The sequence below is a fragment of the Aythya ferina genome, assembly GCF_964211825.1.
Source record: "Aythya ferina genome assembly, chromosome: 6".
NCBI lineage: Eukaryota > Metazoa > Chordata > Aves > Anseriformes > Anatidae > Aythya > Aythya ferina.
In genome coordinates this window covers 6,044,454-6,072,274 of record NC_140303.1, presented here as the reverse complement: position 1 = coordinate 6,072,274, position 27,821 = coordinate 6,044,454, and the positions used below count along the sequence as shown (strand labels likewise).

The 27,821-nt window shown below is 41.8% G+C and overlaps 2 protein-coding genes across 4 annotated transcripts in view; one reads left to right on the top strand and one right to left on the bottom strand.

Annotated features, from left to right (window-relative positions):
• The window catches only part of STAT4 (signal transducer and activator of transcription 4), a 41,103-nt gene extending 29,699 nt beyond the window's left edge, over positions 1 to 11,404 (bottom strand). For 2 of the 3 annotated variants that reach the window (XM_084522891.1, XM_084522893.1), the window contains exons 1-3: positions 10,421 to 10,513; positions 7,436 to 7,564; positions 5,421 to 5,565 (exon numbers count right to left, since the gene is read on the bottom strand). In XM_084522891.1, the coding sequence (XP_084379017.1) occupies positions 5,421 to 5,565; positions 7,436 to 7,563 (273 nt within the window). In that variant the 5' untranslated portion in view covers position 7,564; positions 10,421 to 10,513. Of the gene's footprint in view, positions 1 to 5,420; positions 5,566 to 7,435; positions 7,565 to 10,420; positions 10,514 to 11,213 lie in introns of those variants that run through there. The other variant, XM_084522892.1, reaches the window with a different exon arrangement.
• On the top strand, positions 99 to 27,751 carry LOC311438486 (uncharacterized protein). Its single transcript, XM_084522894.1, has 4 exons — positions 99 to 568; positions 20,333 to 20,494; positions 25,223 to 25,307; positions 27,629 to 27,751. Exons 1-4 carry the CDS (start codon positions 444 to 446, stop codon positions 27,671 to 27,673), a joined length of 417 nt encoding a protein of 138 aa, XP_084379020.1. The 5' UTR covers positions 99 to 443; the 3' UTR covers positions 27,674 to 27,751.
• The last annotated feature ends 70 nt before the right edge of the window (positions 27,752 to 27,821 follow it).

The window sequence follows — 27,821 nt, the reverse complement described above, 5'->3', positions numbered from 1 at the left end:
AAAGCATGTTTTCTACTATAATTTGTTGATTTGTTGATCTGGCAGGTTACATGAGCACTAAATTGCATGTAAATAACATTTTATTTTTTTTCTTTCTTTCTTTTTTTTTTTTTTTTTTTTTTCTCTGTGGTGTGTTAGAAACTTTGTCTATTTTGTTCCATTCTCACCCAGTTCTAAGCTTTAACAGGAAACTGCAACTTAAGCATCAATAGCTATGTTTCCATTCTTTGCAACTGTTTCTCATCACAATGCTTATTAGAAATATTTGTTAAATATCCACTGGAATATCCTATTTCAGATCTAATGCTTTTTTTTTTTTTTTTTTTTTTTGGTCAATTTTCTTTGATGCACCAATATCAGTAATGTTAGGGCCCCTCGTGCTTTTCCGTTCTGGCAGAGTGACTCGTGTAAACGGTCACCTGAACTGAAATGAAAACCTTTGTATGTTCACTTTAGTTCTGCCTGGAGAAGCAGGAGGATGCTCGGTTCTCATTGCAGATGGAAACAAGCTGTGCACTGTAACTGAGAAAATGAAGCAGGAGCAAGAGCACATGATGGTGTTACTGATGTAAGTAACAGCATGGAAAGCAAGATGCTGTTTGTACTGCTTAGGAGCAGGGTGAGTTTTATATGGAAAGAAGTGCCATAAGGTTAAGTTGTGTTGGTTAAGACGACAGAAGATAGCTTAAGATGCTATTCCAGATCATTCCGTAAAAAAGTAGGGCTGTGTAGAAGGACAAAGTATAACTGAAGTATTATTTCCCAGACTCACAGTGCTTCCAAAAGCTCATTTTGATATAACTGGTTGGTGGGAACCAGCAAATGAGGCGAATCTGCCTGCTCTCTCTTTGCAAGCAGTCCCCGGGCTGCTGATGGTGTGCATACCCAGGCAGGATCCCCCTTGCCTGCCCTCCCCGCATCTCAGGCTCTGGCAGGGCTGGTGAGTGTGTAAAGTTCACCAATACCTGAGACTCTGCTGTGAATATTAAATGAAAAGCATGAATATACATTGTTCGCAGCAAAATGTTCCCCAGAGCATGCCATACCCTCATTAGCTCAGCGTGCAATGGTAAATGAGCAAAGTAGCCGTTCCTCTTCCTGAAATCAGTTATTTCACTTTTATAAAAGATTTATGTAATCCGATTTTCCCCTGAATGTTATAAGCAGTGGTGAGACACAGATGCATGTTGCTGCTAATGAGAAGGGGTTGCTTTCAAGAGTTATCTGGAGACCAGAGCATGAAGATGGGCTGCAATTACGAGTGGGAATTCCCATTCTGGGAATTCCTGCTTCCTCCTGCTGTCATTGTCACACACCCATTGCAATGCACGGCCCGTCTGTGTCTCTGAAGTTTCTGGTAGCTTAAGCGTGGCTAAGGGAGCCAAGCCAAATTTCCAGCTCCACTGGGGGAAAACACAAGGACACGAGGAGTTCTGAGATGCAAAATGCCTGGGTAACTCAGAGACCTACACACGTTCCTAGGAGGGCTGGTGAGGCACCAGGAAAGCGGTGGCCATCGCAGATTTCCAGGCTACTGGGAGCTTCCCAGTGCCTTGCCTTGTGCCCCCCAGGGACACTGCAGCCCTGCTGCTCTCACTAATCAAGGATCTGAGCCTGTGAGCCAGCAGCATGCAGTTTCTGCCCTAAATGAGTCTCCATAATTTTGCCAGTCTCTTCCGTGCATTAAATCTATTTGTGTGTTGTAAAGAAGCTTACATCAGGGACAGGCACAGTCATTTCAAAAAAAAAAAAACAACCTTTATAAAGCCAAGATGTAATTGTTCATAGGCTAAGGTCTTGCAGACTGTTGCATCTGAAATTTGGTTCCTAGAAGTGATAGGCAGCTCTTCTCAGCTTAACATCTGCCCTTTACTTTTTGCTGTCATAGCAACAGCACAAAACACGTCCTTGTGACTAATCTGCTTTGCTGTGCTCCATCTAGGCTTTCAGCAGGAGAAAGAATCACAGGCAGAGTTTCCCCCCTCCAAATGTTTTCTCTCCTCATCTCTTTATAGAGCTGCTGCTCCTGGGAGCAGGGCTTCTGTGGGAGGAGGGACAGGGAATTTAACCTCAGCGAGCAGCTGTGCTGCACTGTCATCCACTGAAGAGCACCGCAACAAAAGACTGCTCTGCTGTAAAAATGAATCCCATCTAGTGACTGCAGAAATAATAATACGAGAATATGAGGGATTTTAACCTAAAGCACCGATCCTGATTTTAATATAATGTGTGTGTTTATACCAGATTAGTGTCAAGAGGCGACATTTGAAAAAAGAAAGAAGTGGATAGAGAAGCAAATTATTGAGAGCTCGCAATAAGCTTAGCTGAGATGCTCAGTGCTTTTTCAAGTGCTTATAACTTTTTCAGATTGTATGTTTCCTGGTCAGTGCTTCTTTTTACATCAAGATAATTCTGGAAATGTCAGCAGTCTGGGCAGAAATGTCATGCTCCATAGTTATTTCTGTAATGCTAAAAGAATAGGGATGGCTCCTGTGGCCTAAAAGCAAGGGTGCTAGGCAGGCATCTCTTTCTGCTAACAGTTCGGCTCTTTGCACTTCACAACTCCTGAAATTCATCAAAAAACTTTATATTGCAAGCGTCAGGCAGGCAAGTTCTTGCTTTTTCCCTTCCTTCTTTCCTTAATCCTGTTGAATAACCAAGATGTTTGCATAAAGAAGTTTGCAGGTGGAGCTCAGAACTTTTTCTCTGTTTGATAATAAAAGTGAACCCCAGCAGAACTTCAGACTGGGTGTGCTTGGCTGTGATATTGCAAAGCAGGCGTAATAGCACTGGGAATCTTGATCCTAGCAATCCCCGTGCTGTCTAGAAAGCAGCCACTCAAGCCATTTGTAGGGTCTGTTATTTCCCCTTCTAAGGCTGCCCTTCACCAATGACCTAGATGTATTATTAATTTAACATTAATCACACTTTTTTTTTTTTTTTCCCCAAAACTACAGAATTCTTTTTGAGTGTACTGCATTTGTAATTGTTTTATTATCGTTGTTATCATAGTGTGTGGGAATCTATACCAAAGCTCAACTTGCTACTCTGCGTACGCAGCGATAAATGCTGGTTTCCAGTGTTATCTACCTTGACAAGCCACATATAATTGGCTCAAAATAACAAACATTGCATTCAGATCCTGTGCTGAGGTTGGACAGCTTTGTGTGTGCTGTACATGTGTCTGTATGCCTGTGTGTGTGGTGTAGAAGGGAAGGAAGAGGAGTGAACTGTGAAATTTCAAAGAAGTGCTTGCGCTAGAGAGCAGAGATAAAGGTGGGATCATGTTAACTAACCTTCAGAGAAAATCAAGCCGAGACTGTTCACAGAGTCACCAGAAATGAAAAGATGTTTACAAGCGTGGCTTCCTCTCCTATTCAGGAAGCCAGTCCTTGCCCCCATCAAGTCTGGTGGAGAATCTCTAATTTTGCAGCTTGCCATTCCAGCCTCCCTCTCTCTAGGTGGTGTTTCAGGACAAAAGGGGTTATGGCAGTGCACTGTCTACTTCAGTCACCTTTCCTGGTGCTGTCTCATGAAGCTGTCATAAACTAGCTCAATCTGCGAGTTTATAATCACAAGCTAATCACAAACTGTGAGTGAGAAAGGTCATAAGAAATCAGGAAAGGCTCTGATAGGGAAAGTGTCATTCAGTGCCTGGTAGGATGCACGTGCATTTTGAAACTGAACGAGTAGCTTTTTATCTAAATAGACATTGCTTGTTGTCTTGATAGAACGGAGAAATTATATAGTGGTGAAGGGCCAACTTCACAGAGAGAAGAGCTGTTGAATTTTTTGCTCAATGGGAAACATTTTACTGCAAACTCATCACGGTCCTTTTTAATTAGTAGTGTAGTTTCGGCACCACTGATGTCCTCTCAGGCAGTTCATATTGCTTTAGGCTATTAACCTACAAACCTTTGTGGTCCAATGGAGCAGAGATGTTGCTGCCTTGCTAAGATGGGGCTTACAGGACTTGGTTTTCATTCTGGCCATTTACAGACTGACTCATGGGTGTGATGGGGCCTGATGCCTTGTCTCAGTATGCTGAATTTCACGGAGGATCCAGAGTTTCCACCTCAAGTCTTGGTAAAATTTTAGAATAAAATAAATGGTGTGAGGCGAAGAAGGAACAGTGAGAGCTGAATTTGTTAGAGCCTGTATGTAAATACATACCAATCCCTATGCATATGCATGTGGCGATGGTAGAATCATAAATGTACAATCTGCAAGAATACAACTGCTTTTTTCAGTGTCCTGAAATGCTCTTTCTATGTGCATGCTGCTGTGAGAGAATATTTTTAATAAGGTGACGGAGTTCTGACTCAGCCCTGCTGTGGCAAAGTCTGCTAAGACCATGACAGAAATAAAAGCAATAGCCTCTCTGCAGTCAACTCCAAAAGTAGGTAAGTGCATTTGTTGTTTGAGCAGCACTGAAATGAGGGTTAATGCTGCCACACAAACCAGAAAAGAAATAAAGAAAGAACTTTAGTTTCAAGTTACATGAAACTGCTTGCATAACACCGGAACAAAAAGTGGCAGCAGTGGAAATATTGTCACATTTTTAAGAAGCCACCATTAGGGATATAGAATAGAAAGACACGCAGCCATAAAGAGACCAAAATAATTGACACAGTCATCTTCAGATTTTCCAGACCAATATATTCATATAAAATAAAGAAAATATTTTGTAAGTGGTACAATTTTCATTGAAGTGCTTATGGAAAACACCATGAAAGAAGAGAAAAACCCCCAAACTTTCATTAAACTCAGATGTGTATCTGTTTTATGAAGAAGACACATAGATGTCAGGAAGTAGGTGACTAATGGGGTGGAACTCTGAGAATTCTTGCTTTAAATAAACAATTATTAGAGAATCATGCAGTCAATCAAAATAAATATCACTTTGTAGAAGCCTAATGGAAAATCCTTTAAGCCATTCCTAATAAATAATCCCAGTTAAGCATAAAATAGCAAGTGCGGTTCCTTTTTCAGGGTGCTGTTTTGTTAATCCTAAAATACACATTTTTACTCCTGAGATAGTCACAGCTAATCATAGTTACGTGTACTTGTCTGCAAAGTCAGTAATTACATTTGCAATAAACATTAACTTCTATAAGCACTATACAATCTTATTTTGAAGAGCTGAGTGAGGCACAGGTATGCATTGAGCTACAAGGTCACAGCATTGTTGCATCTCAGCAGCATGCCTTAAAAATTATTTGTCCACAAGGTAACTGGGAGTGGAACTATTATTTGAGTTACCTTGTTGAAGGCTTGGTCTTCCCATGGCTGCATGGAGTCTACAGGGGGCAGGACAGCTCTGAGCTGTTCACAGGCACAAGCTGCACTCAGCAGAGGTTGGGCAGTGCCTTTAGAAGCCAGTAAGAGCGTGCAATTTGTTATCTGAAGCAAAAACCTACCTGGAGCAGCTTCCTGATTCTCTTCAGGTTGTGTATCAAAAGAAGGTTCTTCTCTTGTGAAACCCGGTCTAGCTGTTCGTCCACTTGTATTAGCAAATTCTGTAAGAGGATCATTGCCATTGCTTCGTTGTTGGATGCAGCTTCCCTAGAGAAAAAGCGATTGAGAAACATGCATTTTAAAAATGCTATAAGAAGTGCCAAACTATCTTTACAGAAATTTATAATCCATTGAGAAATTAAAGCTGTAAAAAAACGCTTTAAATACATAGTGACTTGCATATAGCTAGGGCGATGTAAATAATTAATTTTTACGATCCTTTAATTTATATTCACCTTGATGAGCAGCTATAAAGGCAGCGGATGGTCTAAGCCCAGGCTACAGAGTCAGCCAGAGGGGAGACAACCAGGGTTTTCTAGTCTTGGTTCCAGTGAATATTTAAACATTTTTAGCCTGCTTCCCAGAGGAAATGAGGCGTATGCATGCTGTCACTCTCAGTCTGTCAGTCACACATATAATTTCTGAAGTTGCTGCCCACTTTCAGCCAACGCTGACAGGGGGCTTGCAGTCTAAAAGAGATGATGTTTGCATGAATTTCCCAGAAAACTGGCAGGTTGGTAGAGGAGAGGAATCCAAATTAGTGCCTCCACTGAGGAAAATGGCAGTAAAAACTTGCTCCAGGAGGCAACAGCCAGATGGCCAGTCAGCAGATATATATCTTCACACCAGGCACCAGATAAGCCTTCGCCTGGCCAAACTATTTGGGGATCCAAGAAGACTCTGAAGCTACTGGTGAAGGGTATGTAGGGGACAAAGGACACAAATACATGAGAAAACAGGCTTTACTAGCTCTGCTGTTTATGGAACAGCTTGCTACACGATGGGCAATAACATTAGTGAGCAGAATAGAGGAAGATAAGCTTTGGATTGCATGGCATCCTTGTCCTTAGGGCACTCTCTCCTTGCTCCCCAAATGGCAGATGCTTGTTTGAGATATGACTGCTAAATCTGGCAAACAGGGGATTTTAATGTTCCCCGTGTTCCCATAGGCACGTAAGCATAGTAAGTCATAAACTGTGAGGAAAGATTATATTCCTTAGCAGATTTTTCCAATAGTCCCCCAATAGCCTTGGGGAATTAGCTTGTCAAGCTGAGATGTCTTACTGGTACTACTAATATAAACTCTTTTCAGTATCTAGTTCTGGATTTTCTTAAGATAACTGTGCAGTGAATTTGATCCAGATTTGTGCATAAATTCACCTTCTAGAAAACTGTTCCTGCAAATAGCTGGTTTGGACAAGTCAAATAATTTTGTGCTGTAAGAGGCAAATTAATAACATGTCCATTCAAATCTGACTTGCTTTTTTTTTTTTTTTTAATGAAAAACCTTTAATACCGTTAATTTGCTAGACAATTTTTGTGGGATTTTGTTTAGGAATAAGTAGAAATGAAAACTCACTTCCAGATGTTTCTTAAATTTAAAGCTGTAAGGGACAGAAAACTGTGCTCTAAGAAAGTGCATCCAATCTAGAATGTTTATACATTGAGTATATACTTACATTAACCTTTAAATATGGTAATATGGTGCTTTTCATTAAAATCATTATTTCAACACATGCAGAAAACCCAATTATGTTCAGAACTTCTCTTCAAAAATACCGTCTTATCTTTCATGTAGTATGTGGTGGTTTATTTATTAGGAATAAGCGTAGGAAATAATTTTATTCTGTGGTTTAAGATAAGCACATCCATAACATACAAAATATGTACAATTGTTATTTAATAAATTAAGAAGAACTTTGCAGCTTTATCAGGAGTTTACTGACACTGAATCCCTAAAGTAAGTAAAGTGTAACACTAGCTCAACAAGCTAAATCCATAATGAGTGGAATACTATTCTTGGGGTGTAGATGTCTGCTCAGTTCACAAATGAGCACCCTAAAATCTACTAGATAAGCAAAAAAAAAAAAATGTTTATGACTGAAATCATAAGAGAGTGAAAAAAAATTATTCCTACCAATCTTGGCTTTCTATCCATTGTGCCAGCAGATGTCGGATTTCCATGGGAAAGTTATCGTCATAGAACTGGTCTACTTGCTCCAAAAACTTTATTTCCAGTTGTTGAACTTGACTCCATTGGGACATACTGCAAAAGAAATGATTAAACATGTTTGATACTGAAAGTTATGTATTTGATATAATAATAATCCAGATTTTCATTGCAGTTCTTTTTTTATTACATACTTTAATATTCCTAATTATCCTCTGTATTTCAAAATGGACATTACCTGGCTAAAGCTGATCAGTTAAGGGGAAGAGGAAGAAAAGCAAGCAAGACCAATAGAAGTTTTAGCTCTTAAACCTGAATGGGAACCACTACCAACTTTCTTCCTTAATGCAAATGTTTTGGGTTACTGTATGATGCTTATGAAAAAACGAGATTTACATAGCATCTCTTTCAATAGAAGTAGCTTAGGATTGTATGCTTCAAATCCAGGTAAAACTATTTTTATGATGTTAGTAAAAATATAGAATTTGCTCTTATCTGTGAATTCATACTACTGTATGATGTTGTGCTGTTCCTACAGCCCCATGTCTTCTGTTTGGAGAGTACTGCTTATGTCACAACCTAAATTATTGATCTTTTCCATTTTTTTACTGGCATAGAATTCTGAGATTTGATGTTGGAAAAAAAATAAATAAAAAAGCTTGGGAAGGGTAAAGCCCTATGAAAACTAAAAGACAAGCTAGAGTAGGATCACCCAATGACAGGCTCTGAAATTCTTGACTGGAATATCTATCCCAGTTAGCTTTTGACTGTTTACTGACATATTAGAGACAGAAGCTTGGTTGTTCCAGATTTTAGGTGGGTTGAGTTGTCTTTGAATATCCACCTCTCCGTGGACTGAAGAGATTGTTTGGGGTGAGCAGACTCTCAAAGTAGACATCTCAGCTTCTGTGACTCTTTCTCCGCTTGGGCGAACATGACCTCTTTGTGCTCTAGGGTTGCACCACATCATCATTAATCCAACTGGTGAAAACAGCAATTTCATTGTGATTTATTATTTATTTATTTATTTATTTATTTATTTTTCTGCTGAAAAGCCTGGCCAAAAGCAGAAGGGGAATAAGCTCAAATGAAAAAAAGTAGAAACTGGTTTGCTGCCTTAGCCCACAGTGCACTAAAGAAGCCTGAAGGTTGCTCTGAAGGGTACCACTGGCAGTGTGCTTGTGTCAGCGCTCATGCCTATACCTCCAGGTCCTTCCAGCACTATCAGATCTTCTCTATAGTACTGAGGGATGCACTGAGATAAACAGATGTACTTCTGTATCGCACAGAGAGATAAAACATTGCTGCGGGGCAGACTATGCCGGGTTGTCATTCTAGATGTGGTGTCTGCAGGAAAAATCTGAAGCGGTGTTGGTAATGGGCCATTATGGGTAAGTAGATAAGGGGGACACCCTAGGGCATGCCTTGGTATCTTGGCCCTCACGTGAACTCTGCCCTACCCTGATTCTGTACCAGAGATCATCTGCTCCTTTATTATCTTTGTTCGCACTAACAAACGACATAAAACCCAGCACCATGGATTAAAGATTGCATTGCAGTAGGTCAGTGTTATGTTTGAACACTTCTGATAGATTTTTTTCCCGAAAAGAAAGATGAGATTTCATCAAAATTGACATTTTTTATAAAATGTTGACCTTTTTATAAACAGCTTTCCCATTTCCATTTATGAATTGTAACATCATCTTTTCAAAGAATACATCTTGAGTATTGTGGGTTTTTTTATGTTGCTTAAGTCAGAAGGAAAAAAAGAACAACAGAAGGATGAAGTATCTCAAGGTGTAACAGCCTCGAGTACTTACTCATGAAAAGTAAAAGTGACAAGCTTTAGTTTCTCGCTAACTAAGGCTGGATGCAATGACTCTGTGTGTGTTATAAAGGACGCTGCCTACCATCTGTGGAAATGTGCCCAATGCCATTTCCCTCCTCTTTATTACTTCCATTAACGAGAGGAAAAATACTGCCCAAACATTTACTTTGTTTATTTAAAATGCTGAGCAAGAATAATATACAGGAGTGCTTTCCTCTCTTTATTGCTACACTGGTAATTACTAGGAATCACAGGCTGTATTTCTGGAGATACATACAGAAAACAAAATCATGATGTAGTAATAGCACGCATTCAGGAAAAAAAGAAAGGTAAGATTTGCAAGCCTGCTCACTTTCAGTGAGGGTTTTTATTGCAATTCCATAATTGTGAATTATGGTGGTTGTGATATCCTAAGGATCTTAGTAAGAACCTAGTATTGTTATCTAAAGGAAAAGAAGCAAGACCTTGTGCAGGCTGCAGCCTCCTGAGGCCTTCTAAGTAATGTGCAGGGATGCTCACATGCATCCATGCTGGCAAAGGATGAGTCTGGATCGTACAAGGGATTTTTGTAACATGTTTAGTACAACACACCCTGTCCTATCTTATCCTCTTCCTGGGAGTCACACCGCAAGCTAAAAAGCTCACAATACCTGTTGTTTGTTTTGGATCTTCCCTGAAGGCATCTAGCAGAAATGCACAACGTGAAATATTGGTAGCGCAACTCTTTCACTTTTTGTGCTGCGAGGTGCTCGTTCAGGTACTTCTGCTTTTATCTGTGAGCCTGTATCTGGATCTATGATCTGTACCGATGCAAGGTGCGCTCCCCGCAGTCTCTCTGGCAGAGAAACTCCACATTTGTGCCCTGACAGAGCGGCATGGAGGCCACTTGAGGAGCTGGGTGCCCCGCGTACCCCTGGTGGTGGGGACCCCCAGGCCCGTGAGCCTGCTACCGGCCCAGCTGGGGGGCAAGAGCCCCCCAGAGTGAAGTAAAAGCCACCCCTCCATTCACTGCCTTCAGCACCCCACATCCCCCGGGCACGAGGCGTTTCGAAGATGCGCTTGGGGTGGATGGACCGTGGGACAGACGACCAGACGGAGACCCCCCCCAGGATGCCCCCACTTGCCTGTGCGAGCGCTCCCCAGCCGAGCCCTGCTGCAGGCGGTGTCCCCAGGCGTGTCTGCCGCCTGCCCTGCTTTATGCTGCCCCAGCCCCGTCCCGGCGGCTTTTCCTGTGCGTCAGCTGCGCCCTCGCCGCCCCGGGGAGCGGGACGGGAGCGAGAGTCGTGTCTGGGCTACGAAACACGGCGAGCAGCGTGGCCACGCAGCAGTCACCGCGCCACGCTGGGTTAGCTGGCGTGACACGGCTCCGGCACTTACTTAGGAAATGGCCAGAAGGAGGTTATTGAGCCAAAAATTTTAAAAAATCTCCAATTTATACTGTGGCGCCTGAGCCTGTGTGGAAGGCAGAGGGCTGGGGCCTGTCGTGTTCCCAGGGAGCCAGGCTTCTCCCTCTCCACCGGGATCAGGGGGCCAGCAGCTTTCCAGCATGGGAGCTTCGCTAGCCAGCTTTTGCAATTAGCGCTCGTTAAAAGGCTGAGGGCAGCCCTGAGAGGAGTTTGGAGGAACAGCGTGGAAATGCTACGTGCTGCCACTTCCTGCAGTGGCTGCCCGTGCTGCTCGTTTCAGGCAGCGCCTGAGATAAAAGGCTCGGTCCCTGTCCTAAAGGGTTAACAGCCTGACACCATCCGGATCAGTAAATATTATTATGAAAGGGTTATGACAACAGGCATGCTCCAAGTATTATTTTTGCTCTAAATACATTATTGGAAAACGGATCTCTGTAACGTCAGGTGCATCGTTGCTAAAACCAAAGCAAATGGCAAATGCTAAATTATGACAATTTCAAATCTGTCTTACCTCAGCACAGAGCTTGAATGGTAGGATCGAGTCTTTGATGTCACACAAAGCAGCTGCAGTCTGCCTTAAAGAGGCTTCTTTTGAGCAATGATTATTTTATTTGTAACATTGTGTGTTACCAGAAACCCCAGTCACCAGCAAGACTTCTCTGTGCCAGGCTGTACAAACAGCGAACAAAAGGCGTGCTCTCGGGAAGTGCCAGTGAGCTGGTGGAGCAGTGTTACGCGCTGGGCTGGAGGAACATGAAACCTCGTGCAAGTGAGAAAGCCAGGTGCAGGAGATGTAGTTAAAAGGAAGGTGCGTGTCACTGTTGATGTGTAATTACATTTTCCAGACAGAGCAGAGGGAGAATTGAAAGTGATGAGAGAATCTCTGATACATAGGTAACTTCCAGATCTGCTGGTAGACGTCATCTTCACCATACATGCGCTTGAAATGAGATGAGGCTTTTTTTTTATTAGCATTTAGAATTTTTTTCATGTGCATTTGCATTTTGAGAGCCAGGATCATAACAGACCTCTGCAAAATTCTGATTTATAGAAGTGTGCACTTCTGTAGTCTCTGTATTTAATGTCCTTTCATGTTGTACTGTTGCATATTTGTCCATTACCTTTTTCAAGTGAGATGAGGCTGTAACGTACTGGAGCATTTTCTTTATTTTTTTATTAAATAATCAGTGTATAAAACCACATTAGCATTTTCAGTTTGACAAGTCCCTGCTCAGACCCAAATGTGTCACACACAGAGGAGGAGATACGGCAGCACTTTACCTGTGCTCCTGTTTTTTTGCTCATGGATATCCCAGCATCTCATTCAGAGTACATACATTCACACACGTGTTATAATCCTCTTTCTGTGAGACTGCATATTGCCCTTTTGCATACGTGATGAATGATCTGAGGGATCTACTGGCGTTTTCTCAGATTTGTTTCTCTACCATTTGGGAAATCTTCATAGTTTTCTAAGGTGGCTGATTTTTACGTGGTTTATGGTGTACCTGTAGGCTCGTGTAGGTGCAGCATTGGGACACTCAGCAATGTGAGGACCGCCCAGGAAATAACATTTATTAGTAATTTAATTTCAGGCTGTCAGTAGGGGGAACTATTGCACCACAATTTCTCTTTATCCTTTAAATAAATATTGATAGCTATTTATTTTCCTGTTGGATTAAGTACTTATTTTCTAAGCATCCTTTCAGAACTGATATTCATAATGGTCAGAAGACAGGTAGCTCATGCCATCGCAGTAAATAAAAGAGTAACAGGGATCCAGTCCCTCTGATTTTTGCTTGGCCCTCTCCACTAACCTAGAAAAGCAGCTTTATGATGGAGCGGTTGCTATTAAGATAATGTTGTGCTGCTTGCTATCTGGTGCTAGCATCTATTCAGGTTTGCTTCAAGAGCCGGTGAGAAAAAGAATCAGGTAAGTGTCATTCCCCAAAATTAGGGTAATGAGAGGCTGCTCCTCACCTGAGGTTTGGAGAGATCGGTGTTTGGGAAGAGGGTTCCTCCATCCCTGCCCTGCTCTGTGGCACATGCTATGGGGAAGGCAGGATGGTGGCCAAGACAGGGACAGCTGTGGGGCCAGCCAGGCAAGTGTGGAGCGGAGGGCAGAGGTAAAAAGCCTGGGGCAGCCCTGGGGTGAGAGGGAGTTTCTTGAGGGACATCCAGGCACAACAGCGTGGTGAGGCTGCAGCCCTCAGGTGGAGGTGGCTAGGAGCACGGGTGGGAACTGGCCAGCGAAAGTTTAAAGCCCTCGTTAAGTGTGGTAGGTCAAATTTAATCATTGCTGCACAAGGTTTTGTTCCCCTTGGTTGGTGCTTTAGCACCAGTAAAAGTAGGCGAGTAAGAAGCAAGCGTCTAAATTGTGTGGGCTATTGAAAGGGAAGAAAAAGTCTCAAGCAATGGAGAAATAATTCTGGACATGGTAATCTTCTAATCAAAAGTTCACAAAGTTGTTTCTAGGAATACTGAGACAATTTGTTGCTTTGATCCGTTGGCCCAACCTGTAATCAAGATTTTAAACTCTTGTGTTTGGCCTCTGGTCATTACACTCCTTGACTAACCTTTAATTAGAGCGTGTCATCTATCTTTTACATAAAAGAGACATTTAGCTTGAACATGCTGTACATGCTTTATGTCTTGGATCTGAACTCTTCACAGCTTTTCTTGTATTCAGAACAAGGACTTCTAGTCTCAGTGAGACTAGTAAACACTGTAATCATGAGAAATTGTCTTGCTGGCAGTGTGGTTCCTCCCCGTCAGCACAGCATAAATCAGAAGTCATGCGTGCAGGTCACATCCCTTACTGTCCTCTAGTTGGAGGAAAAGACAGCAACAGCAACGTTGTCCTGAAGTTGCATGTTCTAACAAGCTGTGCATGAGATCTCTTAGCTCTGTTTGTGTGTAGCTAAAAGAATGATTGTTATGATTAGAAAAAAGTTTGTTGTTGTTGTTTTGTTTTTGGTTGTTGGTTATCAATTGCTGAAAATCTTTGTTTTCCAGCTTCCAGTAATGAATAAGCCATATGTGCAGATGTATACATCTGTCTGAAGTAAAAATATATATCTTACCCAAATTCAAAATCATGCCAGCTAGAAAAGAAAATAATCAAAATTAACTGGTTATGTAGATAATAGTGACAAGTCAGGAACTATAGAAAATGGAAATTGGCTTCCACTGAGCTGGGAATATAATTAATTTTAATTTAATATGTAAGATTGCTTTAACCCTTCCGTCTCCTAAATGATTTCATGCAAGATTAACTTTTGCTTTTCCTCAGTCACTTTAAAGTCAGGTTTCCTTTTTTGGTTTTGACTTCTATAGATTTTTAGGAATTCAAGTAGTAGTATTTTAGTGGACTTTTACATTTAGTGAAGTCTGTGGCATCTCGGGAAGCTTTTTTCTTATTCCGTACAACAGCTTTCTTGTCAATTGGTGATGATCACTTTTGTTTGCACAGAAGTTGAGGACTTTGTGATTACTGTTTTCCGAAGCAGAGTGTGAGAAAGGAATACAATATTAATGTGATTTGGGCAATGCTGAATTTCTGTATGCATGTTCCTGTGAGATGTAACTTGGAGGGCAAAAAGGAGAATGTCTTGGTAGTGCAACTTGATTAGCATGAAAGGCAGTGTTGACAAGAGAAAGGAGAATTTTCATAGTAAGCTCACTTGGGACTCATGCTGTCAATAGTTACTTAAGTTCTTACTGCCTTCCCTACCCAGGATCAAGATGACTATGCATAATGGTAATTTCTGAGCAAACTTAAGAATATTTTCATTTTACAGTCTCTTAGGACCTTAGAGGAGTCCTTGAGTTTTATTAGGCTTGCTAGTATATGCTAATTGCAGAAAGCAATTTGTTGCTGAACAGCGACTTCCAAATACAAAGATCAATAATTTTAGAATTAGTAATGGATCATACTCAAGGAAGATAACTTGGTTAATTAATTTAATAAAGTCCTTTCACAAAGGGAGCAATTAAACCGAAGTTTGATTATTTCTGGTTGATAATATTTGAAATATTCCATATTAAAGTTAGAGTTTTTAACTCTGATGGTGCCAAAAGAACCTCTTGATTTATACTACTCTCTGAACTTTCTTATCTATTTATTCTATTTATATAAGAAAACCCACATCTTCAGAACTGATGTCTGTTTTCTCCTTGGCTAGGCAATAAGAAAAAAACAAATTGGAAGTGGTTGTACAGTTGACCTTAATTGTGTTGTTGGATATCACGAGGAGGATGGCAATCATGTGCCCATTATGGGCTCATTGTTTTCCTTCTAGGCTGTCTGAAAGTGTTATTTGCTTTGATCCTTTTATTCATCTTAAGCCTCCTGTAACAAATAGCTGGGGCTCAATTTTTCATTTATTTATTTATTTATTTATTTATTCTCAGCTGCTTATCACACTGTAAGGGCCCCTGCTATGTAGGGGAAGGTTAATTGCAGGCTGTCATGTCCCTCACTTAGTGCAATTCCTATGGTTGTGGGGAAGGAGGAGAGAGATGGATGAGCATATAATGATTCTGGATTTATTTTGAAAATCATTATCATTTCTGAATTTTTCAAGTTTTTTTTTTTTTTTTTTTTCCTAGCTTGTTTCAAAATTCTCAGTATGAATCAATTTTCAGTATGATTGGTTCATGCCAGAAGTCAAAACAAGCTTATTTTCACTAGGAGGCAATAGAAGCATTTGGTGGTGCAAGAGTCAAAAATGAGAGCTGAAGACCCTATGTGAAATTAGCACAGGAAGTTGTTCTATTGGCGTGATAAAAACTTGCTTTATTTCATTGTCTTCACAAGGAGAAAGGTGGTTTCTGGAGCTTGCTAACATCGGAGGAAATATTAGTGAAGATAAAAGCAGCCTGTGGCCACCGAAGGACATAGGTCAAACCAAAGCTCAATTCTTTCTTCAGCCTGAGGTCCTTCAAACCCGCATCTCACGCCTTCCCCGTAGGTGCTTTGCTGTTGCTGAGGCTCCTGTGGGGTGGGGAGTGCGTTCTCCTCTTTCTCCTGGAGCAACAGATGTGAGGCTCAGGGAGAAAGCGTGCTGATTCACTGGGGCCTGCTTATTCAGGCCCCACGTCGACAGAGTTCAAGGGCGTTGTGCTGCGTGCGAAGCAGTTACCACGTCTGGTGTACGTGGAGCAGGAGTCACAGCCTTCCCAGCAAGAGCTGGGGCCCTTGTGGTTGGGCGAGTTCGTGCTTTCGTTCCTGCTCAGGGTGAGGTGGCGCAGCGTCAGCTGTGGGAGAAAGTACTCAGTGCTTCCAAGGACTGTGCTCCTTAGCCTGGCTCCCCAGTGCCACCCAAATTTTGTCTTAAGTGTGTTTACGATCTTGTCTTGAATCATAAATGAGGTGCTCTTAAAATACGATCCACAAATCACTTTTTTTTTCTTCTAATGTTCTCTGACTCACTTATCGCTTTTATTATTTAATCATAGGTATTTTTCACATCTCTCAACGTTTTGAATGTGGAATAAAGGCTTGCTCTTTGAACAGATTGCGTCACTGATCCTAAAACCAGCATGGGTGGAAATCCATGATATCAACTTTCCTCTTCTCACCTCTGGTTTATGATCCCCACGATCTGTCTGGTGAGAATCTGAGACTATTAGACGCCCAGTCAGGGCACCCTGAGGGTGAGATGAGGCCATCTAGACATCTAGATCAGTGCTTCTCAGGCATGTTTTTTGCTAAATCAAATGTTTTCTTAAACATGTTGGAAGAAATCTGGGCATTGTGAAGCTCCTTTGGAGGAAAAAAAAAAAAAAAAAAAAAAAAAGTATCACAGATGCATTGGGTAGTGCTGCCACAATACTTTGCCTACAATTTTTGGCTGTAAATGAAAAGCTTTTGAATTACCATAATTTTTCCAGTGCTAGTTTCTGTTTAGTTCTTCCCATACCTACAAGTGCATGCTTATTTTTTGAAATCTTACTTGGTGTACGGGTTGTTTTGCAAACCGCTGCGAGGGGTTTATGACCTACTTTGACCCAAAGGCTGAGAAGTGCTGCTCTGGTAGCTGCAGCGGCACAGATAACCCGCACCACTAGCATTATCTCCTGTCAGAAAGAAACCACGGATTCCTCTGAGAACAGAGCAAGAAGTTCTCAGTTCAACTCGTGCTAACATCTTTTGTGGTATATTTTTTCAAACTTTGTTGTACAAGCCATCTCTCTCTATATACATACCTATGTAAGTATAGATAGTGAGAGCTTCTGCTGCTAAGGAAAGAACATAAAGCTGTCTTTGAACACAGAGCGGTCAGATCCATGCTGGAAGGTGGGATGCTATTGAAGGCTGTAGCTCGGGACCCGGTTTGCAGCTTGTTCCCTTGAAGCCCTATAAAAAAGCAGGCAGCAGAGGGGTTTTGGCGTAAGCCGTGTGTCACGCTCCCCTTTTGCTGGGAGAGGTGGCACAGCCGAGGGGCACCTCTGCTGTAAATCCTCCTGTATGGTAGGCATCTTCAAAAGAAAACTGAGCAGAACCATACGGCAACTCATGCGTTTTTGGAGAACTCAAACTTCTTTGCTTATTTGAAGATGGCAAGAACCAGTTCATGTAATGTTTTGCAGATCTGCTGTAAACAAGCGCCCTTATGTTACTTGGTCAACTGCATTTTTTTTGTTTCTCTTGATTCTGTATAAATCTGGGTATCTGTGGTCTTTGTGACACGTCTGTTAGCATTCAGAGTGGGAAAAACTATGAAGGGAATTCCCAAATTCAGCAGACTGGGGACAGTAAAGCATACCAATCTCTGATTTTTTTTTTTTCTGTTTCATCTGTCTGAAGAGATACAAGCACTGATAGGTTTACTGAGGCTCTCAGATGACAGGAGCTGATGTACTGTTGCGGGAGGTGTGTGGTGACTTGGAGGCGGTCACATCTGAATAGCGTGAATGCTTTTGTTTTCAAGCAATGGAGCTTTTGTTGCCTGAGTTCACCAAGGTAGAAATGAGTGCTGGCTGGAAAAGGCACTTCTTGTGGCCCAGGAGCAAAGTCCAAAGTCAAACTGTGGAAGCCCACTTGGTTCAGGTTTGTGTGGCATGGTACCTGCCAGATCACAGCAGTGTTTCCTCATGTTTTATTTGTTCTGGTGTCTGCTTCAGCATTTTGGTATTATCATCCAAGAGACTTTTCTAATTATGGTTCATTTTTTATCATTTTAAGTTTTTTGTCTGTCTTAGTCTCAAATAGCTCCACTTGCTTGACCAGGAGAAAAACATGATGACCACGTACATGCTTTAGGGTGGGTGAGTTTGTGCAAGATTATGCAAAATAGGAGTATCACATTAATGTGTAACGAGCCTTATTACAATAAAAATCCCCCCTTGCAATCGTTCATTCCCACTCAGCCCACAGCCAGAGTTAGGACTGGTACTGCTGTGGTTGTGTGCGTAGCGGTGATGCTTAGGGGCTCTGACTTAATCTTGCTGAACATTGCCTGCACCTCTCACCCAAAGCGCTGATTATTTGGAGGTAAATGGGCGTGCTGTTGGTGAGCACTAGAAATGTAGAAGGAGGAATAGAAGATGACAGCGGAACAATGACCAGCATTTGAAACAGTAGTCACGTTGCTCGGCTGCTTCTCCTGCTCGGTGTGTGTGTGGCAAAGCCCAGAAGAGCGACAAGTTTTGCTTTCTGTGCCTCTGTTTCCCCATCTGTAACACACAAATAGCTACGTCCATCTTGCAAGCACATTGTCCTGCTTGCAAAGTGCTTGTGCTTTCAGATGTGAATCCTATTGTGAGGGCACAGGCATTGCTTTTGTTAATAGGGGGGCTATGGTATAAATAGAATTATTTTTAATTAGAATTACTGTATCTAACTTTGTTCAAGTAGGTGGTGTTATTAAAACCATCATGATTTACAGGTACAGTACTGGTCACTTTAAAGATCACCTCAGTCTTACCTGTCATCTTTGGTTCTTTCCATCTTCATTTTGCTGTTTCCCTGTTACTTTTTTTTTTTTTCTTTTGGCTGTGCAGCTTGGTATGAGAGTCCTGTGACAACCAGTATTTCTGCTGACATTCACGGGTAGGGATGTGATATGTAGCAAACCAAGGAAATACTGGTGAGACCACTCCAGCCAGTTACTGTTAGGTGTAATGTGGGAGGTTTCGTACTAGAAATGTTCACGTTAGTCGTTTACAGGCAGATAAGTAACTACGACAAAACCTTACAGATTTTTTGCTTGCTGTTGTTTTTGTGTTCACACCGTAGTTTCTACTCTGTGCTTCTGTGGCACATGGATTTCAAGCCTTAAAAAGCTAAAACATACAGAAAATATGGATTAAAATCCTTCTAAGACGAGTGTTGAAGTAAGCTCTTTTCTTGTCCCTAACCTTCTTAATCTCTTCCGTGAAACTTTAACAAAAAACATTTCAGCTTTTCCTGCTTCCTCCCTGTTGCCCTTGCCTATATATAAAATATCTCTGTAACACAAATTTAAAGCAGGAGTTCACTCATGAACAGACACCTACGTACACTCATCAAATGGAATTAAATACTTTCATGACAAAACAGGGTGTACCGTAAATCTGTTGGATATATCATTTTAATTGAGCAAGAGTTGCTTGTAGAAACACTGGTCAAGTTGTACGTGTGTTTTTTTTTGTTTTGTTTTAATAAGGGAAAAGATGATGCAAGTGCAAACTGTTGTCTTGCTGAAATACTGTAGGTGTAGTTTCAGTAGAGGAATAATACAATCAGGGCTAATATCTCTGATATTTCATCCTGCTTCTTATTTGAAGGTAGTAAAATACCCTTTCAGAGTACATGCTAAAACTCGCCACCGTGCTGCTTAGGTGTAACAGCTATCTTTTGAACGCTTAATGTAAGGGAAATATTCGGAAAAACAAAAGCTGATTGTTTCAGGCTTCATCAGACTGTGCTTTCTCACTCACCTAGAAAAGGTGCCATAGTTACACTCTAGACTTTTGTCAAAGTTAGAGAAAACTTGTCAGTGTTTTGGGGCTTGCCTTGTGTTCAAACAGTTCCTCTCCTAGGTCGCTGGCCTTGAGACACCCTGAACTCCCTTACCAGCTTTATGTTGTTCCCCAGCAAGAGTTGATCTAGCCTGATCGTACTGGCACAGGAGCATGTCACTTATCTTTCTGTACTGCTCTTGAGTGTCCGTGCCTTTTTCTGAGGAGGCAGTCCTGTTGGAAGTAGAATCACTTCTTACAAATCCGCGCAGTGAAGTAAGTCACAAATCTGCTGGTATGTCCAAATGAGGGTAGTGGTTACCCATCTACTGTAGGCACATGTCCTGTGTGTGTACAGAGCTGTTCAGCAGGGAATTCAAAATTAGGAAAACCAAGATATACGGTACTCTGTTTATAATTCTAGGCGATGTTAAGCTCTCTGTTGTGGAAGGGGAAGTGCTGGATTTACTAAATATGTTATGCGAAGCCTGCTAATCTCATTTCTTTTCAATCATCGCAACAATAAATGCGCTGTGCTATCTGTATAATGGATTTAGGCAGCAATCCGCATTGTAAGCTTATTTCCCCTGGGTATATTTGGTGTATTTTTCAAAGTCAATTTAGAAATTGCACGGATCGATTATAAGAGGAGTGCAGCACTTTCCGTTTGATTTTGTCTTACAGACTCCTCTCGCAGACCGAATTACCACGGGCACAGCACTTGGAGGGAGGCCGTGGTGAAACGGTGGAGCACGGCTCAACAGGAAAGGTGGTGTTAAGACATCATGGCTTTGGTATTTGGTGCTCTGGGCAAAGACTTGCAAGACCAGGAAAAGAAAATTACCTGTAAGTAATACCTGCACTTAGTCACCAAGTCTGTAGAGGCAGATATCACTGCTTCCACTTCTGTGCTCACAGGGAATTGGGCAAGGCAATGAATACAGCTAGATCCACTCACAGCTTTTTAGTTGCAGCTGGACCTTTGAAGGGCTGAAATTACTGTAGTTTAGGCAGAACCTCTGATTTTTCTTCCCATTACACAAAATCAGTTGAAGATATTGAGTTGGGTATAAATGAGTTTACTAACTTTATATACCCCCAAACAGAGCTGATTAAAATGTTTAGCTCAAATCTGCAAGGATCAAGTCTCCTCGAGACGCTGAGCTCTGCAAAGGGAAACTGAATGTCTGTGGCAACTGGTGTGCTCCTCCCAGACCTAGCTGTGCCTCTGTGGTGTGACCTCTGCTGAGCAGTCAGCATGACTCCTAGCCACAAGCAAGATCGTGTGCTTTGTGTTGGAACCTGTACACTACGCCCAAAGGCTCGTGTCATGGCAGCGCAGCTGTTTGGTCACATCTCACCCAAAATCTCAGACAGCAGTTTGCTAAACCCCGTGAGTGCTTGTGTTACTGCTGCCCAGCTTGGCGTTGCCTCAGCTTCTCCCCTCCTGCCCACCCTTCTTCCTTCCCCAGCTAAACAGCTGTGAGGTTCTGAACCCAAAACCTTCAGAGCTGGAGACAGTCCTGCCGGACTTCCTGTCTCTTGATGCTGTGCCATCTGAAAGGACAAGTCCCTCACTGCTCAGGATTGAGAGAGAGAAGTCCTCTGAAAAGCTGGCCTGAGCTAGCCTGTCCGCAAACCCTTCTCCCAGCATTAAATGCTTACCTGGATCTCCCTGCCCTGATGCTGTTTCATGTGTTTCTATTTGCAACTGCTATTCCCTGCTGCCCCGTGCCTGCATCTCACTTGATGCCCTGATGGGGAACACATCCTGATTTCTTTCTTGTCTCCCAGTTTCACAAGTGCCTGTTCCTGAAGGCCAGCACAGTGGTGCCATTCAGGTACCCTCCTCTGCCTTATATGACTACAGTTTGTGGGCGATTTGTATTTCAGTGCCAGGATTCCTAATATATTTTGCACACCTCTTTTGCCGTGACCTTAGTATTTAGTTTGGGACTTACTCCATACTAAAAACCAGAAGGACTTTCTGTTGTCCTCTTCCAGGAAAAGGTGATTGAATAATAGGCTTTCCGTTCATCAATAACACTTCTTGTGATAGCTGTTGCTGTGGAAATGCTATTATGATATAGGAGGAAGGCAGACAAATAGGTTTGCAGTCCAGAGATGGCTGTTCTGCTGTTATTTTTAGAAGACTTGTTCGTATTTTAATTAGGCTCCTTGTTCAATTATAGAAGACAGGGTTTTACTGTGATCTGTGATATAACTTAGAATAAGAAATTGCCTCGCTCAGTAAGCAAGAGGAAGAATTCAGGTGCTCAGCCTACCGTGGGTTGCAGTATGCTAAAGGCAAGAAATTGGTTCCTTTGCTATGCTCTGAACTACTGTTAGTTTCCTGCAAAGAGACTTAAGTGCAAACAAACTCACCAGTACATGAAATCAAGGATAAAGCTTGAAGTATCACTTGCATTTTCTAATAATTAGAAGATAGTAATTACGAGATTGTAGTTTAAAGAAACAGGTGGTAATCAGTTCATCTTTAAAAAGACTTCAAATTTCCAGCTGACCAAGAGGGAAGGACCCTGTAGAAAAGCTTGGTTTGTTCATGGGTGTACATACCAGGTGTTTCTGCTAAAACTGACCTCCAGCTTTCTGCTGTCTAAATTCCTGCATGGCTCTAGAAGAAGCTGCACACGTGGAGCCAGAGCTAATGGATTTTACAATTAAGCAGCTCTTTTGCTGACTTATCGTACTCTAACTCTTGGCCAAGATGCATTGCATCTCACTCAGTTAATGCTATAGGTCTTTCTGCCCGACAGCTGGATAAATGAAGACTTGGTGAGGGTTGTTACCTGGTTTTCATAGCACCTTGCATGTTTGACAGGCAACACAGGCCGTGGACCTTAGGAAGTTTTAGGAATTTGCCTCTTTGGTGCCTGAACTGATTTTGAACCTTGGAGAAACAGTGTTTCCTTTGTGTTCAGGTAGTGTAAAGATTTCACTGTTTGGTCCACTAGCAGGCTTGTGTGCTTAGTGAAAAATGTTAAGTGTGTTGATTTTTTGAGGATGCGTATTTTTAAGTCATTTTTCAGAATCAAGAAAAATTGCAGGGAAAAATTATTCAATTGCAGCAACCACGTGAGAGGATGGACTGACTTGTGAGTGATCAAATTGTGGATGTGTGTGATGAAGCGTAATTCAGATAGAGTTGTCATCCAGGCTTAGGTGATCCTGTTGGGACCAAAATGATGTGGTTTCTCCTCATAAAGGAGAGCTTGACATGGAGTCCCTTTTTAAGGAGCAGGTAGCACCAGAGGATCCTGCAGGTGTGAAGTGCATGCTCCTTCAGCTCGTGCCAAGCAATGCCTCTTCAATGGGACACTGGGGCATTATTTTATATAACTCGCCATCAGATGACATAAATTCCCTGACAACTTTTCACGACACTGAAGCAGGCATTCTTGGAATAGGTTGTAGTACTGGAGCCAAGTAGTTAATCAGGTGTAACATGAAGCTTTGAAATGATTTACTGCCTGCTGGGAGCTTGTACTGGGACCGTATTGTCCTTCTGTATGTACTGTGTAATACTTTTAAGCTGTCCTTAGACAGGGCCCTATTGTAAACAAGCTGTCTGGCTTAACTGGGATATCCTGTAAAAATATGTTAATAAAAACTGAAATCACTGTAAAGGATCCTATTCCTACTATTTCTTCTTCCTGACCTATTCCCACCAGGAAAGAACAGCACACGCTCTTAACTCTTGTGGTGCTGGTGCTTGGCTGATGCCTGTTAGATTTGTAATACTTGGCTCAAAACGGGTCAGACGTGTGCATGGTTTGCACAACGCAGAAATTAACACTGAAGTAGAGCTTATTTTTAAGGTGTCAAATAATTTTGTTAGTGCTTCTTTTATTGCATGTCCCTTCAGCTAGTCTCAGCTTAGCCAGGTCTCTGGAGTGACTTAGGAAGCTGTAGTTTAAGTATAAGGAGTTTAAGAAATTAGCTAATTTATGTTTGGTGTTAGATCATCATGGCAGGGTCTTGTAGCCTGGAGCCAACTAGATACAACAGCAAGGCCTCACAGGGGAAAAGAGATTGTGGAAAAATGTCACCAGATGTCATTTGCAGAGGGTGACTTCTACTGGATTTTCTATGTGGACATCGATGCCAAAAATACAAGTTCTTGCAAAATTAAATGTCGATCCTTTAAACAGAGAGAAGATGTACTCTGGTGGTTTTAGATGTGTGGAACTTCCCAGTGATAAAGGTGCTTAAAGGTGGACGCTGAGCCTTCACCAAGAAATCACTGAATGTCGTAGGCAGGGTGAGATGTTCAGGAGACCCTCAGAGGAGGAAGCGACCTGCAGGCAGGGCTGTTGTTTTCCTAACCTGCCTGTCCTTCCCCCAGCAATGATGTCTCTGCTAGAGGGACTTGTGATATCCTCCCTTTTCTTAACTAATACAGAATTTCAATTGTGCAGAAGGCTCCAAATCTTATTAAGCAAGGGTGTGGTTTATCCCTGTAGAAGGATGTGGTACATGGGGTTGTGTGGTGCTTTGGGGAAGGCGCTGTGTGTGTGTGCAGCTGTCAGAGGCCATTAAAAAGTGACCTGAGCCCCTGCGAGCAAGCTTGGGATTAACTGTAAATGGATACAGGGATCTCCATGGTTTTCGTATCAAGTACCACTGTCAGATTTCTGCATGGCAGGTTTGCTTTGGGGTATTCTGGTTACAGTACGCTTTCATGCACTTTTAAAAATGGACTGCACAGCAAGCCATCAGCTATGGGTACAATTTAATAGCTGAAGAGTTAATCTTTCAATGGGAAGGAGAAGAAGAAATGGATTTCCAGCATAGCAGTCAATTTAAAACTTAAGTTAAGAAACAAAAACAAGCAAACAAAACCTGACAATTGATTTTATATCACAAAAGACGATCTGAAAAGTTACTTTTCTTGCTCGGTTTTTAAATTTATAAATCTACTCATCTTTGTTCTGGAAAACATTTGTCACTGAATGCCATAGGACATGCTGTAGTGATTGTGCTCCTTAAAGGCTCAGTAGAGTCTGGAAAAAGTTTCAGTGGTGGTGAAGAGAAAAAGATGGTGGGGGCTAGTTTAGGTTTGGAAAAAAGCCTGTAAACAAACCTCTCACGGTGCAGACGCTGGTTTTCTAACAGGACAGGATTTCTAACCAGAGTGGTTAAATCCTCCCAGGTGACAGCTTGGCCTGGTCCCTGTGATCCCAAAGGAGCGGCTCCTTTGGTTCAGCACATCTCCCATGCACGTCTTTGTGAACAGCTGTCTGACTCTAGCAGGTCATGGGTGTCCTCAGAAACTTCGTATAAGTCCACAGTGTGCTTCGTTAGGGAAGAATGAATGATTTGGAGGTGGGAGAGAGCTAGAAGCGATTTCAGACTGCCTGAAAATGGCAGCAGTTGGCTACCAGTTGGGACTGACCCTATGAATTGCACATATTTGCAGTCATCTGGTCACTGCTACTTGACAGAAAGTAGCTAAAAAGATTCAGGAGGTGGAAAACCACATCCTTATGTTCATAGAAATGTTTCATTTTTAAAAGGCCCGATTCTGTTACTACTTTTGTTTCCTATGACTAGAGCCAGTCCCAGGGGCTGTAGAAGCAGCTGTGCAGGAAAGGCATCACCGCTGGTCTGTTTTGGGGGAGAGAGGAAAGCAGGTTTGGTAAGTTTCCTTTTTTCTTTTTTTTTTTTGTCATTTGTTTGTGTCACTTTGTTGTTGCTGGTTTTGTTACCTGCTAGTTTGATGAATTTTTACCATGACTGTCTTCACAGTAACAACAGCTAAGGCAATCATGCAACATCGCATGCAAATGAGAATCAATGAGTGTTGGGGGGAAATAGAGACAAATTGCTGGGTTTTAGTAAATGAAACTGTTGCCTCCCCCAGCACGCTTCTTTTTATTCCTCCTGTCTGCACTAGTTTGTAGGTGTGTTGCACAACCTGCACAACCTATTTTCCACAAGCTAAAGCTGTGTGCTTTCTCATTACTATAAAAAGGCGATGAACTGTGGCCTCCAGAATACCGATTATTCACTCAACTGCGATAGTCACGGTAGTCATTTCTTGCAAAACATTCTGCCCTAACTTGTCTCTAAATTTTTCATTGACGTAGCTCAAATTCATCTTTCATTTTCCTCCTTAAGCAAATGAGACTCAGGAGGGAGGCATGGCAGAAGGGTAAAGCCTATTGTATAATTTGGTATTTAAGCGGCGTGCCTTTTGCATACAGTAAAAGCATCGGGGATTAATGAAAGCATTTTAATGGATTTCTATATTCACGAATCATAGCAGAACCATGAGATCACTAGAAATAGCCTGATACCAGATTTTCAGACTGTGTACTGGTACTCTGTATTATCAAGTGTAGTTTTTCTATGTATGTGAAAAATTACCTGGTCAACATGAAAGAAAAAGAAAGAAATCAATTAAAGATGAATGGTGGTGGTATTTTCCTGTTACATTTGTATAAGATACATGATAAGGCTGTTCAAATTCATTTTGACAAATAGAGAATTAGTCTCATAAATTTTAATCATAAAACCAATCCTTGCTTCCCAAACTAATGTCTCTTATCCTTTTGCTGAAAAACTGGATCTGCTGTGGAAGGTCATTTTACAGTGTGCATGAGGTACTTGCTCACTGGATTTGCATTTGTTCCCCGTTTAATATTAGTGATAGAAGAAGCAGTGCTTTCCTATAAATACATTAAAAAAAAAAAAAAAGAAAGAAAAAAGAAAAGAGGAAGATAATTATCTGTTTATTCAAAATTAAGGTAAGAAGACAAGTCAAACCTGCCTGTGACAGGTAGGAAATGCTGTAGCCTGTGGAACAATTAGTCTGTGTAGCTCCTAGAAACCAGACTGCTCAGCACATTGAAATTGTGTTTTAAAATAATCACTGGAAGCACGCAGCAGAGGACAGCCTTGCCCGTGAGCAGCTTTTGGTGCCTCTGGATTTTGCGGCTGGCAGAGCAGAGCTCAGTCTGCAGCCAGAACTTGGATGTGATTCAGTGAAGCAATTTAGAATATCCTGGATCTGAAGTAAGTTAATACCTCCATTCATTCTTTTAACAACCTTAACATATTGACCTGGCCTGTGACCCCACCCCCCCCAGATTTCTTTCAGGAGAGGATGTAGGAAGCTTCTACCATTGATCTTGAGGAGTACAGAAACAATATGATAGGCTGGATAAAGTTCTTGTATCCTATATCTTATATACCTTACCCACAGTCTTATCCACCTGGACCTTCACAGGGTGATAGTAAACCTGCTGTGGTCTGAGTTACCTAACTTTGCCTCCAAGTTAGCAATGCCTAAACCTTGCAAGTCTGTGATTCCTGTAAATTCCCTGCCACAAGTTCACTACAGGATTTTGAGGACAGCACTATTTGCTAATTCAGAACATATGACTAGAAAGCTGTTACTCAATATTGCTAACAAATATGAATTCATAGATGAAATGTCACTGTATGGATAGTTGCCATTCACAAAGAAAATAGAACCAGTGGTTATAGCTCATAGCTCACCCTCTTCCTTCCCCTTTCCTTCCCCTTTCCTTTCCATGATCTCCCTTTACTTCATTCTGGCATTGGCAATGGGCCTTAATCCATCTGAGTTTCACACTGTTCGGTGAAGGTCGTCTATATGGCTGGAGAGAGTCTTAAGGAGTATTTAATACAGATGGAAATCAGACGTGGTGCTCCATCCAAGAGACAATAACCCTGTTCAGAAGGAGTTTTAAAGTCATTATAAAATGAGGAAAGTGACTTGAAAATAGCAGAATGAACTGACATGTCCAAACTCTGTTAAAATTTGAACAAGCTGGGCAGAAACTCTTTTTCTTGTAAAGTTGTAATTGTTTCCTACAGAGGCCATATGGAGCTTGACAGGAATAGCTGAGATGACCGTAATGGTTTTAGACATGAGCTATCCTTAACCCATCATTAAATTGCTTAATGGCTTTTTTCCCCTACTCAACCAAGATAAAGAAGCTCGAGAGAAGCACACACAGTGGACGACACCAATAACGTGTTCCTGGTAGATGTGAAGTTCACCCATCTGAGCAGCGACATCAGAAAGGTCTAACGATGTTCTGGAGAGAATGGCATGCATTTATGCAGAGCTTGGGTGATGGCTTACAATTCTTTGCAAAGTGTCATGAGACTTGCAAAAGGT

Excerpts from the sequence above, each read along its gene's own strand:
- LOC311438486 (XM_084522894.1), top strand. The coding sequence starts at position 444 with ATGTTCACTTTAGTTCTGCCTGGAGAAGCAGGAGGATGCTCGGTTCTC. Across the intron at positions 569-20,332 it reads CACATGATGGTGTTACTGAT|ACTCCTCTCGCAGACCGAAT; the intron begins GTAAGTAACAGC and ends TTTGTCTTACAG. Across the intron at positions 20,495-25,222 it reads CCAGGAAAAGAAAATTACCT|AGCCAGTCCCAGGGGCTGTA; the intron begins GTAAGTAATACC and ends TCCTATGACTAG.